General features: G+C 45.4%; 1 protein-coding gene across 1 annotated transcript in view; it reads right to left on the bottom strand.

Moving 5' to 3' along the window:
* Positions 1-455: 455 nt before the first annotated feature.
* RNF121 (ring finger protein 121) overlaps positions 456-19,733 on the bottom strand; it is a 37,677-nt gene continuing 18,399 nt past the window's right edge. Inside the window, exons 7-9 of the mRNA XM_037912131.2 lie at positions 11,647-11,780; positions 6,182-6,283; positions 456-3,800 (exon numbers count right to left, since the gene is read on the bottom strand). Coding sequence (XP_037768059.1) covers positions 3,680-3,800; positions 6,182-6,283; positions 11,647-11,780 — 357 coding nt within the window. The 3' untranslated portion in view covers positions 456-3,679. The remainder of the gene's footprint in view (positions 3,801-6,181; positions 6,284-11,646; positions 11,781-19,733) is intronic.

Here is a 19,733-nt window from a genome sequence, read left to right as displayed (position 1 = left end):
CCAGGGCTTGACATCCAGATCGTGTCACTCATACCTGGTGAGTCGGAGCCACCAACCATTCTTGTAACAGCCACGTGTCATCTGGGTTTGTGACTCTGCATCTACACATTGCATGACCACGTTCACATGGGTTTAATGGGAGGAAAAAGGGGGAAAACCAGCCAGCCCACAGTGGGTAGGCATAGATTGGTCAGAGGATGTTCGTACAGAGGGACAAGAGCACAGTCTAGTGGAGAGAGGGAAGACAACTTCACCAGCCATGTGACAGTCTAGGCCGCTATTAGGGGAGACATATGGTTCGCTGCCAATGGAGTATTAACCACATGTGGGGTGGACACAGGTCATGTTTACAGCCAACCATGCCAATAACTGGTTAATGTATCAATCCGAAGGCTTATCGTTGCCTGAACTTTGAACAGAAACAACAACAACAACAAAAACAAACACAGCACTAGTTACTATCAAGGACTCTATTTTGGTTTTTGGCACAGAATTTCCAGTGTTGAGGTTTCACTTTAAAAAAAATAAAAATAAAACCTCAAATCAACGGTGAATAGGGTTACAGGCAAGTCTGATTCCTTCCAGAGCAAATAAAAGATACAGTTAAATGTTGCTTCAGAGGGCTCACCAAAAGGTTGGGGAAAAACATGGCTTTTGTTCAGAGGGAGAGCTGCTTCGGCTGCTCCTGGACTTCCCTTCTTTCCGCACCGTAAGGTCTGACCGTCACTGATAAGACACCGTTTTGCTCACCCCAGTTTGAATTCACCTGGTTTCCCTGCCCCCAGAAGTAACAACACACTCATGTTCAACGGGCAGATTTAGAAACGATTTGGTTTTAAACCCCCCACAATGTCTTTTAGAACAAACAAACATCCATGGAAGTGCTCTATTGATATATACAGTACATGCACGGAGTAAGGTAAATATGCAGCCCATGTAACAATAAGAGCCAACCTGGAGTTAATTGAGTGTCCATGAAGGAGTAACAGTGGTCTCAGTATAGCATTCTCCTTAAGAACCCTGCCAATGCACCTCCATAACCTTGTGGCTCACCATGCTTCTGCTGATCCTGGGACCTCTGCCTAGATCTGCCAATGTACCTCATTCCTCCAGCACCATCCTTTGCTTCTCCTGACACTGCCAGTCTTATGGGAACGATCATTAGCTCAGGGAACCATGCGGCAAAGAACCATTGATCAATCAGAATATTGTGCTGTCTATTGAGAGTCATCTAGCACAGAAAGATGTGCAGCCCTTCACAAGCCTTGGCTACTGACTTGCTAACTCTCCGGGCACTGAAAGACACGCGGGCATCAATGCTTTTCCAATGCGTCGCGGTAAAGATGAAGATGAAGATGGCAGAGCTCATTCACAAAGCCCTAAACGACCGTAATACGTCAGGACCTCACGCTGCCACAAGCGGTCACATGCTGTCTGGAGAATTGCAGGGTCAGGCTGTGGAGCATAGGCAGATGGGACACATCCAAGGACTGCTGACCACGTCCCTATTCTCCGACACGCGTCTGAGTTTTTGTTCCAGACACGCTTCCAAAGACCTGGCCGATCCCTGTGTAGAACAGTCCTCTGGCTGTATTGCAACCAGACTGCTGCACGCAGCTCCTTATTATTCAGACACTTGGGGAGGATGTTAAGTATTTCTTTATAGAAATTAGACGGGACGGGGATCGTAACCACCACAAACAAAGGTAGATTTAGCTTTGTTTCCAGCAGACATCAGATTTATTGGGAGACCTTGCAAGCCCATTCACAAGCTGGGGAGGTTAACATGAAAGCCCACCAACACCATGACTCCTGGACTGCGCACTGAGGATGCCCAGGCTTTCACAGAAAGTCAATTTGGAAGGAATATGCTTGAACTGTTTCCTGAAGACGTCTCTTCAAATCATGAGCTCATTTGAATGCAATAAGGCAAGCTCCAGTCAGACGTCACTCACTGTGTGCTATGCACAAGGAGTGGCCACCTCATCCCCATCCGAGACTGAGTCAACCGTTACAGGAAGGTCTCCAGTTACTAAGACACGGATGCTTTAATAATCTAACTCATATATCACATGTTGGTAAAGCAAAACTTGTCAATCAGGGCCTGAGTCTGACCTCCCTCCCTCCCCCGCCCCCCGACTCAAGATGAATCATGCATTACCCCACAAAGGGTTCCACTGAATTCAACGGGACTGCTGAGTTAGCTAGTGAAGAGGAGTCATAATCTGGCCCTACATGAACAGACTATATTGATAAAGTCTTTTATTAAACTTGCCAAATAGTAAAAGGCAGTCACCCCCATTGGGCGCCCCAGGCACCCTGAACCAAGGTTCTGCCGTCCTTCTACAGAAAAAGAGCACATCTCTTTAAACACCCTTTGGTAGGGTATTTGGATTTCAACACACCAAACAGGGTTTTTCCTCCAACCACATTCAGAGAAAGCTCCCAAAATGGGGCAATTTGACACTTACCCCTTAAGTAGGTTTGTCTGTTCTGAGCTGTGGGGAAAAGCAAACAAGCCCCAGCAGTCTGTTCTGCCATCCCCTTTTTAGGATGATAGTTGGGGGGGGGGGGGGGGGGCTCAAACCAGGCTAGGTCATCTCAGCGGGTAGAAGATACACTGCCATAGAAAAACGTTGAAGTACACAGAACATTCCAAAAAAGGGAAGAGCGCAAAAAGAGATGGCTTGCCACACAAGACTGCGTCCATAACAGAGGTCAGACTATCGGGTTCATTTCCTCTGTTTAGTACCTGGCTCGCCAAGTCGGGAGGTGAGTATGCTCTAGTTCATCCCTTAGTGTTTTGCACTGGAGGCAGCTGCATGTCCCCGGTGTAGTCTGCAGGCTGTGATGTTACCCTCCCTTCCCTGTAGTTGGCTACCTGACTGCATTCCACCTTTGTCGTGAGCCCCTCAAACACGGGCCCGGCGTGCTGCATCTGTTCTCCTGGGCAGCGCCAACCACAGCTGGATTCCTAGGTCGTTCTGCATGTAGATGCCTTTGACAGGGCATGTGATGTTAAGTCCTAGCTCTCATGCCTCCAGCTGCGCAGTTCTGAGCTTTGCTCACCGCAGGCGCCTCTTCTCAGGTTAACTGCATTTACTCTTTCAGAATCCTGCCCTGACTACTGGGGAATCCAGCTGGCTTTTACAGCGATCAAGGGCCACAGGAGCCCTCTGCCACCAGCTTACAGCAGAGTCGCTAGCAACTGCTGTAAAGAAGAGACCTGAGCAAGTGGTGAGAGATCTGTTTTAGCCAGAGAAGGTGGGAAGGTACCTAGCAAGCTGCCGTGGGTTTCTGTGAGAGGTCTCTGCTAGCTTCCAAAACCAGCTTGGCTTTCTTTGTTCTAGGGACATAAGACAACTATGTAGAGAGGTGGCTGGAGGAGGGAAGTGGGACAAACATGAATTTCCTTTTTAATCTGCAATATAAAGTTTTAAATACGCTCATTAAAATAATTGTTTTAAAAAAGAATACCCTTCCCCCGCCCCAGCATAAACCCGCTTTGCTGGGAGCTGGCCAGCACAAAGTCTCTCCCTTCGTCCCTGGAGACACGTTGTGGGCATGTAAGATCCTGAGAGGTGAATGATACAAGCAAGTCTTCCTGGCCAGCTGCTGCCCTCCGCCACAGCTGTGGAAGTCCTGCTGTGATGTCCCCGGCTCGCTGGCCGCTCAGGATTTATTCCAGCCCCAGGATGTAGTTGATACCTTGTACCAGTCCAATGATAACGGGTTGCCAGGCCACCAGGTAGCGTAGCCAGTCGAGCAGCTGCCCGTACATGACGTGGGGCCTTTCCCAGCTGTATGCGGAAAGAGTTAAAGCAGCAAAACGGGGAAGCAGAGAGAGAAACGGGGGGCTGGCTCGGAAGGCTGCGGGCAGGTGTCTTACCTAGCTACAGCCTTCTGTATGCAGCCCTCTTATTTGCACCAGGCACCTTTGACTTGAGGATGGCAGAACAATAGGTAATGGCAGAAAGGTTAGAGGAAGTGGACCTATGACACGGTATCAAGATGACAACCCGAGATAATAGCAAAGAGGGACCTTCCAAAGCAGAGATCATACAGCTGGGCTTTCATTTCCTTGGGCTACGGGCTCAGGGTAGGCCGTGCCAGTAGGGGACAAGGGCAGTGCTGGAGTCTAGCATCGCTTGATAACCCTTCTTGTGTGTCCAGAACAGTGACCTTCTGTGCACTGCTGATGGAGTCCCTGGCACTAGCCCCTCGCCCTGGCACTCAGAATAGTGCAGTCCATGGGCTGAAGCGTATCCCCACACCACAGCTCAGTGCTGGAATGGGAGCCTGGGAATGGAGGAAGGGTTTCTGGGCTGGAGAACTACAAGGAAAGTAGTGAGGGGGGGAGGGTCTTCACCCCATAAGGCGCTATGCTACACAGCTGTGCAGCGATGAACAGGTAGTGTAGAATATCCTTAGGCACTGTTCTGATGAGGGTATGATTAGAACCTCGCCCTCTTTCAACCCAGCTTTGTAGCAACAACGGTACTAGGAACAAGCAGTCAAAACCTGACATTACAGCAAGCAGTCAGTAGCCCATGTATATCCGATCTGCTGAGTAAGATGGGGCCATGTTTACCAAGTCAAGCCAGACATAAAATTCCCCTCTTACCTGCCAGAATAAAAACTAAGCATAAGCACTAATTGGGGGGGTGGAGGGGAGACAGAGAGAGAGAAGTACTTGCCTCATCCCTATGAGCTGCCTGCCGAGGGGATGTGATAACAGGGTACACATTGAGTGAGGGGGGTAGGATCTTTTCAAGGATGTCTGACAATTGGCCCTACAACTTTACCTGAAGTGGGAGCTCAGGTGTAAGATGTACATGTTCATAAGAGGATACAATAACCTCTAATAACCCATGTTGATGGGAAAAAGTACAAACGGGAGACAGATGAAATCAGTTCAAATAAAAAGCGCTGAAAATGATGCTGGTTAAGAACAGGAGACATGGAGCTAGAAGTTAATGAGCCAGATTTGGTGTACATGATAGTCAGCTTGATTGGTGGACAAAACAGCGAGGGGAGCGGCTATTCCAGCCACCACTCCCTGTTTGGGTCCGTAAGAGAACAGCTTTTGGGGGGGAAGACAGATAGCAGACAAGGCGGTGGCTAGTGGAGTGAGCTTCACCATCCTGGCTGCCACCTGCACCATGTCCTGCGACCCCAGGGCCTTTGTCACCCTGACCCTGCGAAAGGTCCTGAGCAGACCAGAGAGGGGGCCCAGATGACACCGTCACTCTCCCAGCTCCAGCTGAATCCCAGCCAGCACCAGGACTGAAAGGACTTTAAACAGCAGCAGCACCAAGAGCTTCGATGCCATCTCAGAGACTGTCACACAAGGGGGTTTTCCCGTCTAAAACTCCTTCCAGCTAACAGGAAAGGTCACGAGGGATACTGTTAAAATAAAGACCTGACTTAATACTTCACATTTCCACAGCTTTAACTGGTTTCTCTCCGTTTCTGTATCTTTAAGAAAAGGTTACAGGGATTTTTAATGGTGTGTTGGCCAGGGTACTAAACCGGCTGCGGTCTCAGTATACCGAACCCCTTCCTTGTTTAAACCTGGGTTACGTTAACACCAGCAGCCCATTTATTCCAGCTACATTCATACAAGGGGAGAATAGAAAGTTGATGCTTAAGACAAGGAAAGCAAAACTGAGGTGGAGAAACATATCCCTGGTCCCCCTTACACAGGGCTTTATTTTGAAGCACTATGCAAAGGTCATCCAGGCCTCCCCCGACCCTTGTGACGGAGCGAGAAAGACATCCCATTTACAGATGGGGGATGAAGGGCAGGGAAGCGTCATGTCCAAGGCCATACAAGTTACCAGCAGAGCTGGGATTAGAGCTTGAGGCTTCCTTACTGCCAAGTAGGCTCATTCTTCCACCCCAGGCCACCTTCGTGATTAAGGGATCCCGGCTTGCTGCTGAAGTAAATGGGCGTTTTGCCATTGATTTCAAGGAAAAGCCAAATGCACCTAGGGTGAGCCAGGGAATCAGTGGAAGAGCTGTGATTAGAAGCAAGAAGCTCCTGGAGACCCAACCCTCACCCATCTCCAGCGCAGGGCTGTCATGTTGATTCATTAATAAATTTGCAGATCACCTTTAAGGTGCAAGGCAAACAAAAGAGAAGTTGCTAGGATTTGGTCACAAGGCCAGAAAAGGATACGGGTTACTGAACATTCTCTTGAGATCCACCTTCTCTTTGCAGTAGGGACACGTCTGTTTCTTCCCAACGATGCACCAGCCTCGGATGCAGAACTCGTGGAATCTGAAGGGTGACAAGTTAAGGGAAGCTGCTCTTGGGGGGGAAAAAAAAACACAGCAAAAGAGCGGAAACACCGGGATTAGAACTCAGCACCCCAAATACACGAGTCCCTGCTCTAATCACAGAGGAAGCCATTCAGATCTGCCCGAGCGGCCACGTATTTGTTCAGTCTACTTAAACACATTTTGGCAGCCAAAATGGGAAATAACTCTGCATGAATTTAGACTTGCTACTATGCACTGACCTCACTCCTGGGCCAGGCGTGCTCTACTGTTCACATCACCCTCCCCTAGGAGATAACAGCGCCACCTGAGTAGCCAAGTCACCGGCAGAACCAAGAACATAAACCTGGCCAGTTAATCCATCAGGATTTGGCGTGCAGGACAGGTTTAACAGTGGAGTAGACAGTGGGACAGGCACTCTGACTTGATAGTTACAGGTGGTGCAGGTAGACACATCGTCAAGGCTGCCCTACAGGTTTCATTGTAAGACAGTTTTCAGTTGCTTGTAACTATGCCTGACCTAAATCATTCAGGATGAAATTAAGGCCGAGCATGGATGGAACCGGCGATACGGACAGGCTGGAGGGCCAGGGGCAGAAGGGCCTGTCACCACTACAGAATGCTCCCCTCTTGAACCTAGAATTGAGCCCATTATTCCCAAATCTCAACATTCCTCTGCTGTCTAGCAACTCGCTGGGAAACCCATACTGCATAGACCTGACACTAGAGGAGCTTGTGAACTGCACCAGGTTCACCCGTATGCACACAGCTCCGTGAAGCAACTGCCAACTACTATCCCCAGCGGGCCATGGAAGAAGAGTGGAGTACAGACCGGCCCTCCTCAGGAGAAAGCAGTGCCCACCACCTAGTTTGGAAGGAGTGTAGCTAATGAGGCAGCGGACAGCTGGAAAATAAAACGAAATGCTGGTTCTACTATGGCTCCTTGGGGCACCTCATTAGCCTCTCCCACCACGTTGGAAGTTGACCAGTTGTTCCTGCTGCTCTCTGAGCCAGATTCCAGATCATTACAGCCCTCTACCTCTTACCCTACAACATCGATTCTTTAACAGACTCTTGAGGGATTTTAATCAAAGGATTTTAGAAAGTCCCAATTGTATCTACTGAGGCACCCTTATCTTCTATTTTGACGACTCCATCAACTGGTCCAAGTCCAGGGGTCGGCAATCTTTCAGAAGTGGCGTGCCAAGTCTCCATTTATTCCCTCTTATTTAAGGTTTAGCGTGCCAGTCATACATTTTAACGTTTTTAGAAGATCTCTTTCTATAAGTCTATAATATACAACTAAACTATTGTTGTATGTAAAGTAAATAAGGTTTTTAAAAAGTTTAAGAAGTTTCATTTAAAATTAAATTAAAATGCAGATCTTATCAGTTTAGTGTGATCCTTGCCCTTGCTTTTTCTTGCTAAGTTTTCCAATATCTGGCACGTATTTGGATACTTTAAGCTGCATGCAGGCTTCTGAGTAATCAGTTGTTAACCAGCTCCGAGAGGGACAGAGGACAGATTTCATACGTGAAAATACCTGTTCACACAGGTATGTGGATCCAAATGCTGAAAGCATTGCAAACACAATTTTCTTCAAAACAGTTACATTTCACTGGCAGGCACGTCCAGCAGGTGAGAACAGAGGCCCCATGATCTCTCTCAGTAGCTTCAAGTGCGCTCCGCAGATCTCCAAACGTTGATGCCCACAATTCTGAGCTTTTTAACTGAATGAGCTGCATTTTGACATCTTCAAGAACCCATCCACTGAAATACAGACAAGTCCAAGTCGCTTTTGTTGAACTTTTCAGGTTTAATTAGAAAAGAAAGCATTGGGCCAAATCGCTGGAAATCTTGAAATCTGTCAGAAAATTCTGATTCCAGTTCTTGCCCCCTCTTGCCCATCTGCACCCCTCACTGTCCCAGGCTGGGGCCAGTGGGCTGCAGCTGGGGTCGGTAGAAGAGCCCCAGGCCGGTGGCCAGGATCCCAGGCCGGCAGCAGAGCCCCCAGGACCGGTGGCTGGGGTCGGCAGCGGGCTGAGTGGGGCCGGCAGCGGAGCCCCTGGGACCGGTGGCCAGGACCCGGGCAGTGTGAGCGTCACTGAAAATCAGCTGGTATGCCGCCCTCAGCACATGTGCCCTAGGTTGCCTACACCGTGCTAGTCTGCCTGCCTAGCACTTGGGCCGCCCATCTCGTCATGGCATCACAAGTGCACAATCACGCTCTGGGGAAATTCTAACCATGACTAACATCCCATATATTTAGAAGTTCAAGATTATATTAGAGAAAGGAAGTTAGAGTAAGAAAAATATATGGTCACCTTGGCAACTGTCACTCAGTGTCAGATTGAAAAGGAGAACTTGTGGCACCTTAGAGACTAACCAATTTATTTGAGCATAAGCTTTCGTGAGCTACAGCTCACTTCATCGGATGCATACTGTGGAAAGTGTAGATGATCTTCTTATATACACACACAAAGCATGAAAAAATACCTCCTCCCACCCCACTCTCCTGCTGGTAATAGCTTATCTAAAGTGATCACTCTCCTTACAATGTGTATGATAATCAAGTTGGGCCATTTCCAGCACAAATCCAGGTTCTCCCCCCCCACAAACTCACTCTCCTGCTGGTAATAGCTTATCCAAAGTGACCACTCTCCTTACATTGTGTATGATAATCAAGGTGGGCCATTTCCAGCAGAAATCCAGGGTTTAACAAGAACGTCTGGGGGGGGGGGGGGGTAGGGTAGGAAAAAACAATGGGAAATAGTCATTATGCAAGGTAGCCTATTTCCCATTGTTTTTTCCTACCCCCCCCCCAGACGTTCTTGTTAAACCCTGGATTTCTGCTTGATTATCATACACAATGTAAGGAGAGTGGTCACTTTGGATAAGCTCTTACCAGCAGGAGAGTGAGTTTGTGGGGGGGGGAGGGGGAGGGGGTGAGAAAACCTGGATTTGTGCTGGAAATGGCCCACCTTGATTATCATACACAAACTGCTCAGCCCATGATAGAGAGTCATGTGCTAGGGCCAGTGTTCACACAGGGCCAGAATATTTATTCAGAACGAATAAACTCAGAATGGTGATTATGGCCTTAAAGACAAGGGCAGCCCATAGCTTCAGGCATGCTTTCAATGTGGCCCTTATTTAGGGCCAAGTTTAGAAACTCTGGCTCTGCGTCAATGGCTCTCAACTCGCGGCCCATGTGACATCCTCAGGGCCATACAGGTAGTATTGGATGCGGCCCACAATGGTAAATAGGTTGAGAACCACTGCTGTAGCCCATAGGATTATTTTGCTAGCTATTATATCCTACTAATCTAGCCAGCCGTATTAAATACGTTTCTTTTTCTGAATGAATCCATTCTTCTATTTTATCAGTATTAATTCCTAATTCCATGAGTCTCCTAGTAAGTTTTGCTGAAATGCAAGAAGCCTACCGCCCTGTAACATCCAGTAAGATCCGCTATATAGCTACAAGTATAATCAGTTAAGAGAAACTCAGCATAAAAGCTGGTAACCTTCGGCATAGATGAGAACGGTCCCTGAACTTTGGGGAACCAAAGGGAGGAACTAAACACAACACTGAACAGGTTTATCCGGTGTCTACAACTGGTTGGTAACCACAGGGTACACCACAACTTGGAAGTCGCCAAGAGAGCCTACGTTGGCAGTTTTGGAGTGAGATAATCCTTATTCATATATAGAAAGTAAGTGTCATAATCCACTAACCTACAGGATAAGGGTACCCATACATTTCTTAGGGTAAGGAAATAAGATTTGGGCCTGAATTACAGTGTCAGGATCCTATAAAATACCTTGTATGGAAGAAGTCTGGAGCGCTCTTCTAGCTTCTTTCTAATTATCAGCCTTTTCCTTTTAACTCTCTTTGAGCTCACTCTTTTAGCGCTTTTTTTAGTCTTTAGCTCTTTCTTTAATCTTTGTTCTCCCATATTCTATAGACTATCTTCTCTCATGCTCAGCTTGTGCAGTATAGTATAACTATGGGGGAAGTCAGCATCATCGTGTTATGGGGCATGCCAGGAGTAAGGCTGGTCCTTCACCTCCTATTACTGGATCCTCAAGGAAGGGTGCGAGTATGTTAAATTATGGTACTTATAATTGGAATGTTACCACCAGAAGTTTTGGAATTCTTTTATTGTTTTTCAGTTTTAAGTTTCAAAGCATTTATTATTCTTTTGTTAATCTCAATAAAGTTTTTATCAATTTGGTATTGTCCTCAGTGTAAGTGTTTTTCCCAGGCGCGCCGAGAGTCCTCTCCCGATATAGAACTCTCTGAGTTCTTGAACCCTGTAGTCTGAATTGGACAAGAACCTATAAATCTTCTGGTCGGATGCAATCCGTGGCAAGCCATAACTAACCCATCAAATTCAGGTCAACGCTGCGCTAGGTAATCTAAACTGTGTGTCAGGTTTTTAATTGTGCTATCAGCAGAAAACCCACAAGACCTTTAGTAGAGACAGCCACGCAAAGTGTCACACGCATGGGACCAGGAAGCCCCAGCATCACTGGGGCACTGTGTGGTTAACAACTTGCAAAGTAAGACGTGCTTTGAAAACCACAGTATTTTCAATCTGATCTGTATGTTCCGAAGATTTCCTCAAACACCACCTACACCTGATGTACACAGAGCAAAACTGAACCGTGACAGAAGCAAGTAGGACAAGTCCCCCTGCCCAAGAAAAAGCAAAACACAGGAAGAAGCAATGGTGCAAATTCCTCCAACACCGTCCCTTCGGACCTGTCTTGAGGGACAACCTCTACTGGCTGAACGGCTATCCCAAAGCTTTGGCCTCTGGACAAAGTGCATCAACAATGAGGGTCTACTAATGCCTGTTTTGATGGTGCGGACACTTATCCACTAGGAACTGGACCATAACCAAATTGGTTTCCCATAGATGACCACACCATCAGATGGCAATGACTTTCTTATTGCCAGCTTGGGCTGGGTTTAGAACTGGTGACCCAGAGGTGGAAGGTTCTCACTTCCACTGGCAAACCCCTTAGTGACTCAGCTGTCTAGTTCTAGGCAAACTTACACTGAGCCTGCTCCTAAAGCAGAGATAGAGGGAAGCAATTCCTGGAAAATATGTATGCTCATACATAGCTCAACCCGTTCCTGAAATGCAGCCACTTCAGAAGAGAGCTGCTGCCATGCAACTGGTTCATGTTTGTTCTTTTTCTAGAGATATGAACTCAGGAAAGGGGGAATTCTGGGAAGTAGAATGAAGTTACCCAAACAGCAATTCTGATCAGATTCCAAATAGTGACTCTCAGCAGGTAGCAGGCTACTTGAGGTGCTAGCTCTCCGGTTGCTCCAGGAAGAGAAAAGGATACACATGATTGCAGGAAAGCCTGTACGTGTTCTCTATGATCCCTTCTTCATTGACATCTACAAAGATCTGTTGGCCACACACAGCACAGACGCTGTCAGAAAGGTGCTTCGTTGGCATTCCTGATGCACTGTAAAACTGAACAGGATGACGGGAGGGGACAACATAAGACAAAAACTAGTCAGAATTAATGTGCATTCACTAACAAAGTCTTTCTCCTCTACAGTTCAAGCTAAAGGAGTCTGCTGCAAGATTAATTGGCAGATAGCGTGATCCACTGGTCACAGCAAGGACCTGGGAATATGAACTTCTGGCTTCAGCCACAGGTCTCCAGGGGCAGGCTTCAGCCCCCCTCCCCTGGTTCAGCCAGAGGCTCTGGCAGCAGGTTTCAGCCCCCCGCCCACCGCCATGGGGCTTCAGGGGTGGGCTTCAGACCCCCCCTCTGCAACACTCCAGCCGTGGGGCTCTAGCTCCAGGCTTCAGCAGGGCTGGCCTTACTGAGCACTATGGGCAAGAAGCAAGGAGCAGGGTGAGCCTGGGGTGCGAGGCAGCAGAAGGGAGCTCGGGGCAACGGGGAGGGGAAGCAGTGGGGATTGGGCGGGCATGGGCACACAAAAATACAACTGGACATTTTTATTATTGAGTCTGCAAAAAAAAAATCCTACATAAATAAAATTAAATTAAATTATTTGGAGACACATATCTGTGCATATTTATTTTTTTCCCGCTAAGTTAATTAAGTATTTTAGGAAAATGAGTCAGCCATCGCCATCAAAAAATGCGTTGTGAGAACCCGTCCTAGAGACTGTTACTGAAGGAAATGGGGAGGCTGCAGGCACAGGCTTACACACCTGTCTCAGTTACAGCTAGGGTGACCAGACAGCAAATGTGAAAAATTGGAACAGAGGGTGGGGTAACAGGAGCCTATATAAGAAAGAGACCCCAAAATTGGGACTGTACCTATAAAATCGGGACATCTGGTCACCCTAATTACAGCCCTCCCTGCCAGAAACACCACACTGGGGGTCCCCTCAGGCCACACACTATTGCCATTAGAGCTGGTCAGAACATGGCTGATCTCTTCTAGCAGCAGGTAGAATTTTGGCAAAAAAAGTAAAAGAAAACCAAAAAACCCCCAAATATTTTGATTCTGGAATGCCACTCCCGTGCCCCATGGGCTAGTTTGGATTCTCCTGTATAGCTCACACTCACTAGTCAGATTACTTCTCCCATGAAGCACCACTGTCTCTCCTGTTGGTGAAGGGAGGTAGTGAAACATGCCTGCAATGCATCAGGGGAGATTACGGGCTGGGCTCCCCAGCTGGATTTTGAGGTGAATGGGAGCATGAGGCACCATAATGACAGGTTTCAGAGTAGCAGCCATGTTAGTCTGTATCCACAAAAAGAACAGGAGTACTTGTGGCACCTTAGAGACTAACAAATTTATTAGAGCACAAGCTTTCGTGGGCTACAGCCCACTTCATCGGATGCATAGAATGGAACATATACTAAGATATGTATGTACACATACAGAGAAGGTGGAAGTTGCCATACAAACTGTAAGAGGCTAATTAATTAAGATGAGCTATTATTAGCAGGAGAAAAAAAACTTTTGTAGTGATAATCAAGAAGGCCCATTTCGACAGTTGACAAGAAAGTGTGAGGATACTTAACATGGGGAAATAGATTCAATATGTGTAATGACCCAGCCACTCCCAGTCTCTATTCAAACCCAAGTTCATTGTATTTAGTTTGCATATTAATTCAAGCTCAGCAGTTTCTCGTTGGAGTCTGTTTTTGAAGCTTTTCTGTTGCAAAATTGCCACCCTTAAGTCTTTTACTGAGTGGCCAGAGAGGTTGAAGTGTTCTCCTACCGGTTTTTGAATGTTAGGATTCCTGACGTCAGATTTGTGTCTATTTATTCTTTTGCGTAGAGACTGTCCAGTTTGGTCGACGTACTTGGCAGAGGGGCATTGCTGGCACATGATGGCATATATCACATTGGTAGATGTGCAGGTGAATGCCTGTTCTTTTTGAGGCACCATAGTGGCATTTTGGAATCAAAATATTGTGGTTGTTTGGTATTTTGATGAAAAAAAGTCAGTTTTCCATGGAAGCCAGTCATGTTTCAGAAAAGGTTTCATCTAGTCAAAAAGAACCAATTTCCATCGAACACTCCTGACAAAGTTTTTGACCAGGCCTATCCTAAAGCATGGGCAGTAATCAATTATCACTACTGTGGACTCTACACAGAGTGACTGGTGATTTTGGGAGCCCAACTCCAGACAGCTTAGAAAATGCCAAGCACCAGCTCTCTGAAAAATCAGGTCCCATTGAGGTGTCATGCTAGATACCCAAAGACCACGCTGCCCATAGTCACTAGTGGGTCCCTTTTGAAAATCTTGGCTGGTTAAATATAAATTGGGCACTTACGCAGAGCGATGGTCAAACCTACAATTTGATATAAAGTGCTTGAGTTAAAAAAAAAATAAAAGCTGCTATTTGAAGGTAAGGTTTAACATGAAGGCCAACGATCTTTATAAACACCACACCCAGCAATCTCTAGGCTGGCATAAGGCAGCCATTTAATTTAGGGAAAGAAGTGAGCCAAGTTACCAAATCCAACTGAAATGGCAGGTGGGGTTTGTGAGCAGCTGTGACCACCCACATAGGAAATGAGGCAACACCCCTAGTTCTGTGGAGAGGGCCATGGAAGCTTTACTGGCCACAAGGGAGCAGGACCACTGTCAGACCCCTCTTCAGCAGCACAGCTCCCCCAAGCACTATGCTGGGGCATGAGTCCAGGGAAAAGGCAGCCTACTGAGTCACCAACACTGGACGTCCCTTTTAGCTACAGCTAGGCGTTGATATGAGACCAATCAACGCAGTAGTTGAATGGCTGACTGCCTTGGGAATCTCTCTTCCAAATACTAATCAGGCCTGTTCCTCTTTAGCTGATGAAAGAACAGCTTGAGCTGTATGTTGGCAGGAAAAAAAAAAAAACCAACCAACCAGTACACTGTCTTTTAACCAAGGCCACACTTCGTTAATCACTTTAGCTGTGTCTGATTGGACAGCGTCTCTTCACCCTAAAGAGGTGGGAGACTGGAACAAGAATACTATTTTACGGCCTTTTCTTTCCCCAGAGAAAGGATTCAAACCCAAGTCACAGAACAGTGCTTGAAGTAGCAGAAATGTTTGATGACACAGGAAGTGCCAGACTGGATGAGGCCAGGGGTCAGTCTAATCTATAAGCTGTTCGCATCCAACAGTAGCCAGTACAAGTTGTTTTAAGGAAAGTGAAAGAAACCCTGCAGTAGTTATGCAATGGTCTTCCCTTGAGGAAGTTTCTTCTTTACTCTCAAAGAGCAGCCGGCTTACATCTTGGTTAGAAGGTTTACAAATCGGTCTCTCATTTCCCATAGTTAACCTTTAGTCAAAATGCAGATTAGCAGAATGCAAGAAAGGATTAGTCATATCTAAAGCTCTTGGTCTCAGTAGCAAGGAGTTCCAAAGGTTAGTTCGGTTGTGTACAATCTGTTCCCTACTCTCAGTTTTAGTGTTCTGCTTTTCCGTTTCATTGATGTCCTCATGTTCTTGTATTATGAGAAGTGCCCAATTTACCTTCTCGTTACCCTGCTCCCTCTTATTTATCTCCTCTCCAAACGAGACAGTTCTGACCTTTTCAGTCTCCTATGCCTCTTGCTATTTTTGTTATCTGTCTCTGAACCCCTTTTATCTGAGAGGTGCCCACAACTGAACATGCTATTCCATGAGGGCAAAAAGTGGATTCCTATAACCACACAGTAGTTTTTACTATTTACTCCACTCCACATGCATCCTAACATTGTTTTCTTCACCACTGGCTGCACGCTGAGCTAGACGTTTTCACTGAACCACCCGCAACTCCTCCCAGGCCTTTCAGTGTCCTTTCACAGACAGACGACTGCCAAGGCCCGGGCTGGCAAGGCCGTCTTGGAAAGGAAGGGATGGAGCCTTCGTTCCCTTGCTCTGCGGGCTCACGGTGTGAAGGCCTAATGCAGTGATAGGAGGAATGGTCTGCCTCCCAGGAGGATGGAGTCTGTGCGCATGCCTCTGGGAAAGTGGAAAGGCACAACATACTGACTAGAGCCATCCTTGGGTTCTTTGGAAGCTGGCTGTGGCCTATCAGAGCAGCTCAAGATTCTAATCCAGATAAAGTTAGAGGCCACCTCAAAAAGGTGACTTAATGTGGAGAGCCAAGATGGTCTGGGACACAACCCCGTGTTTTGGGAGTCCCTAAGCTTCTGATTGCCAGAAGCTAGAACTGGACGACCGGGGATGGATCAGTGGATAATTACCCTGTTCTGTTCAATTCCTCTGAAGCACCTGGCACAGGTCATTGTCGGGAGACAGGACACTGGGCTAGATGGACCATTGGTCTGACCCACTATGGCCATTCTTATGTTCTTATGACAAGGGACCCTTATGACCACAAGCCCAGCAGCCAGTTTTCATGTTTAGGATTGGAGATGGAACTCAATTGTAGACAAAGGAAACAACATAATTAGGCCTGTGCTCCCCACTGCCATGCTAGAGCCTCTGCATTTATTTATTGACAAATAAAACTTGCAGAATTTTAAAATACTGTGTGCAGAATTTAATTTTTTGGTGCAGAATGCCCTCAGGAGTAGCACCTCCAGCAGCATAACACAGATTAGCACCATGCTGAACATTGGTTTGGTACCAACTCAGAGGGCAGAATCTACCTAGGGGTTCACAGCACTATTCCCTGCAGAACCCAGGTATTCTTTAGGGAGATATCAGAAGCTGAGTGACTCAAGTTTCTGGGTTCCCAATTAACTCAGGGAAAGGTAGGTGTCATTGTGGACAGCTCAATGAAAAAAAACCAACAAGATGTTGGAATGTGTGTGGAATAGAACAGAAAACACTGATTGTGATGCCATTGTACAGATCAGCAGCATGTCCTCCTCTGGAATACTGTGTCCAGTTGTGATTTATCAAAAAGAGAAATATGCACTTCCTCTGAGCCCTGCTGGCTCTGTGACACAGGGAAGACACGAAGAGCGATTAGAAACACAGAAATACTTGCATACGAAGAGGCAATATGCTACAACACACAATAGTGACTTGCATAGAGAAGGTACATGGGGTGCTCTTTACTCATAATCCAAGAACAACGGACATGCAGTTACACTGAAAGGCAACAACTGTAAAACTAATAAAAGGGCTTTAGTACAACTCACTGCCACAAGATATCATTGAGATCGAACTCAGAACTCAAAGAGAGGCTGGAGATGTAAATGGGTAATCAGACAGCACAAAAGACTCCAGAAGGGATATAAACCCTCAGACTTCAGGGCATAAACCAACCGCTAACTGATGGGGGCCAGAAAGAAGCTTCCTATTACGGTTAAGCTATTCTATATTTGTCCACTACACAGGTGGTACTGGCTACTGGCAGAGACAGGATACTGGACTAGAAGAACTACTGGTTTGATCCATTACTACAGTTCTTATGTTCCAATCCAAATACTCAGTTCAGCTTTTGAGATCTGACTGGATCATAATATAACTATTATGGCAACAAAGGGGCTTAATTCTGGACACTTGAGTATTTAAATTCCTTCCAGTTTACCTACATCTTTCAAAGAAGAGCAACACATGATTAAGGAGCTAGACAGACTGATTTATGATGACAAATGTAACACCATGGTTAACTCCACAAGTCTTTGGTAGGGTGGAAATACCAAAAAGGGAGAGATCATTTAGGTTGGTATCTAAGTAATAGGAAATTAAAGATAAAGTCTGAGTTTCAAGCCAGACTTGCTAAAGTTGAAATCCACAAAGATTGTGGAATGGTCTTCCAAAGTGGACAATGGCAAAGTCTCTGCTGTGTCACTCAGAACGAGGCTGGACAAACCGCGAGCGGATAAAGCCTACACTAGTAACCCGAGAGGATGGACTAGACCCATTAGTTCTTTAACCATCTCCAGCCTCATTTTGAAGGGCTAGCTGCATTAAAAGATCAGCTTTAATTTCAGGCCTGTCACTGTTGCTATGATTCTTCAGGTCTGAAGAGCTCTGACTAGCTCGAAAGCCTCTCTTTCACCAAGAGAAGTGGGTCCAATACCTGATATTACCTCACCCATCAGGGTGGATAAAAATCAATGATTTAAAAATAAAAATAAATAAATAATGTAAAAAAAAAAAAAAAGATATTTATTTAAATAGGATTTTTTGGATAAAATGTTTTTCCCCCCCCTCAAAAAGCATTTTTTCTAAAGATATCTTAATTAAAACTATCATAAAATAGGGATTATAAATTCTAATTCTATAGTATGAGACAATATATTCATGTAATGTTTAAAAAAAATTTTGTAAATGAGTTCCAATAGTTCATGGATTAGGGACCCAATCGTATGGGGTTCCAGGGGCTTCTGTATAGATTTAGGTTAATCTTTCTATCTACCCAATCGGAATCAGTGCTCAGTCTAGAAGATACCATCAGAGAGGCTTACTTTTGCAATTCTCAAACTGTGGATTTGTGTCTCCAGAGATAACATGCTTGTTAACAGCAAAAATGTTTTTAAATAAATATATAGAGGTGAGAAATAACAGACTGCAACCCTATTGTCCCTCTGCAAATTTGTGTATACAGAGTCAATCCCTTACCTCTCTCTAAGGCAAAGTTTCAAAAAGTTCAATGAATAGAAGATTGTTGGGGGGTTGACTAGATCTGGACAAGGATAAGAAGTCTGGAGAGAAATGTGAGAAGGGAGGGACAGGCAGTAGAAACACAAGTGAAACTGTTTGAGTAGCATATTCCAGAAGTCTTGAGGTCTTTCTGAGTGTAGCCTTTGCTGATTTGAGATATACCATACCATTCTCTCACTAGAAGGGAAAACCTATCATGGCAGCAGGCGGTAAAAGAGACCCAGTTTGGGAATAAGAACCATTCAAGAAATATATGTTTGCTGATGTTTTAAAGAAAGTCACACCAGTGAACTGGTGGAAGTCACTTAAGCACTTGGATTCAGAGACTGCTGAAGTGACAATCACACATTTAACAGGAGTAGCTTCTGATGATGTAGAAAGAATATTTTCTTCCTTTGGACTAATTCATTCCAAATGGAGAAATCATTTGGGACCTGAAGAAGCAGGAAAGCCTGTTTTTCTTTTCCAGATTATGAACAAACAGGAAAATGAAGGTGAAGATGACTGAGTTAGCTGCAGAAGCCAATATTTTAAGTTTCTCATGTTGACTTGGCTGACAGAGTCAATTTAATTTTTTTTTAATTTCATTTAACTATTTTAGTTAAAAACAATTTTAAGAACAAACCTGATTTTAAAAAATTTGAATGTTTAAGTTCAGGTTTCAGAGTGGTAGCCATGTTAGTTTGTATCAGCAAAAACAAAGAAGAGTCCTTGTGGCACCTTAGAGACTAACAAATTTATTGGGACATAAGCTTCCGTGGGCTAGAACCCACTTCATCAGATGCACGGAGTGGAAAATACAGTAGCAGGTATGTTTATACATAGTACATAAAAAGATGGGAGTTGCCTTACCAGGTAGGGGGTGTGTGTGTTGTGTCAGTCTAATGAGACAATTGTCTTTAAATTTAAAACAATTTAAATGTCTGTCTGGTGATGTTCTTCTCCATGGCAAGAAAATCCTCCAAATATTAATGATTAACCTGTTGAATTGGAGATAGTTCACCTCCCAATGATGTCATAAATATCTGCTTCAAATTACCTTTGCTAAATGAAATAACCAAACAATCAGTGATTTTCTGATATAGATGTAAAACTAATCTGAAAAGTTTTCAAAATAAATCACTGTTTAAAAATGTATAGTGTGCACCTTCTAAAAATGAAACCTACATCTGAGTTGTGAACAATCTGTATTAAGGTTATAACAACCAACAAGAATGCACTTTTATGTAGAAATCCATGATTAAATGGAGTCTTCCTGACTAGTGATTTAAAACGATTTAAACCAAATCTACCCTGTCACCCACCTTTTCTCACTGCTGCTCTGAGTCATTCCTCTGACTAAGAAAGAGCTATAGTGCCAGCTAGTGGAAGACT

Source organism: Chelonia mydas, chromosome 1 (assembly GCF_015237465.2).
Source record: "Chelonia mydas isolate rCheMyd1 chromosome 1, rCheMyd1.pri.v2, whole genome shotgun sequence".
NCBI classification, from domain to species: domain Eukaryota; kingdom Metazoa; phylum Chordata; order Testudines; family Cheloniidae; genus Chelonia; species Chelonia mydas.
The sequence above is the reverse complement of the archived record's forward strand: the minus strand, read 5'-3'. Positions and strand labels throughout refer to the sequence as shown.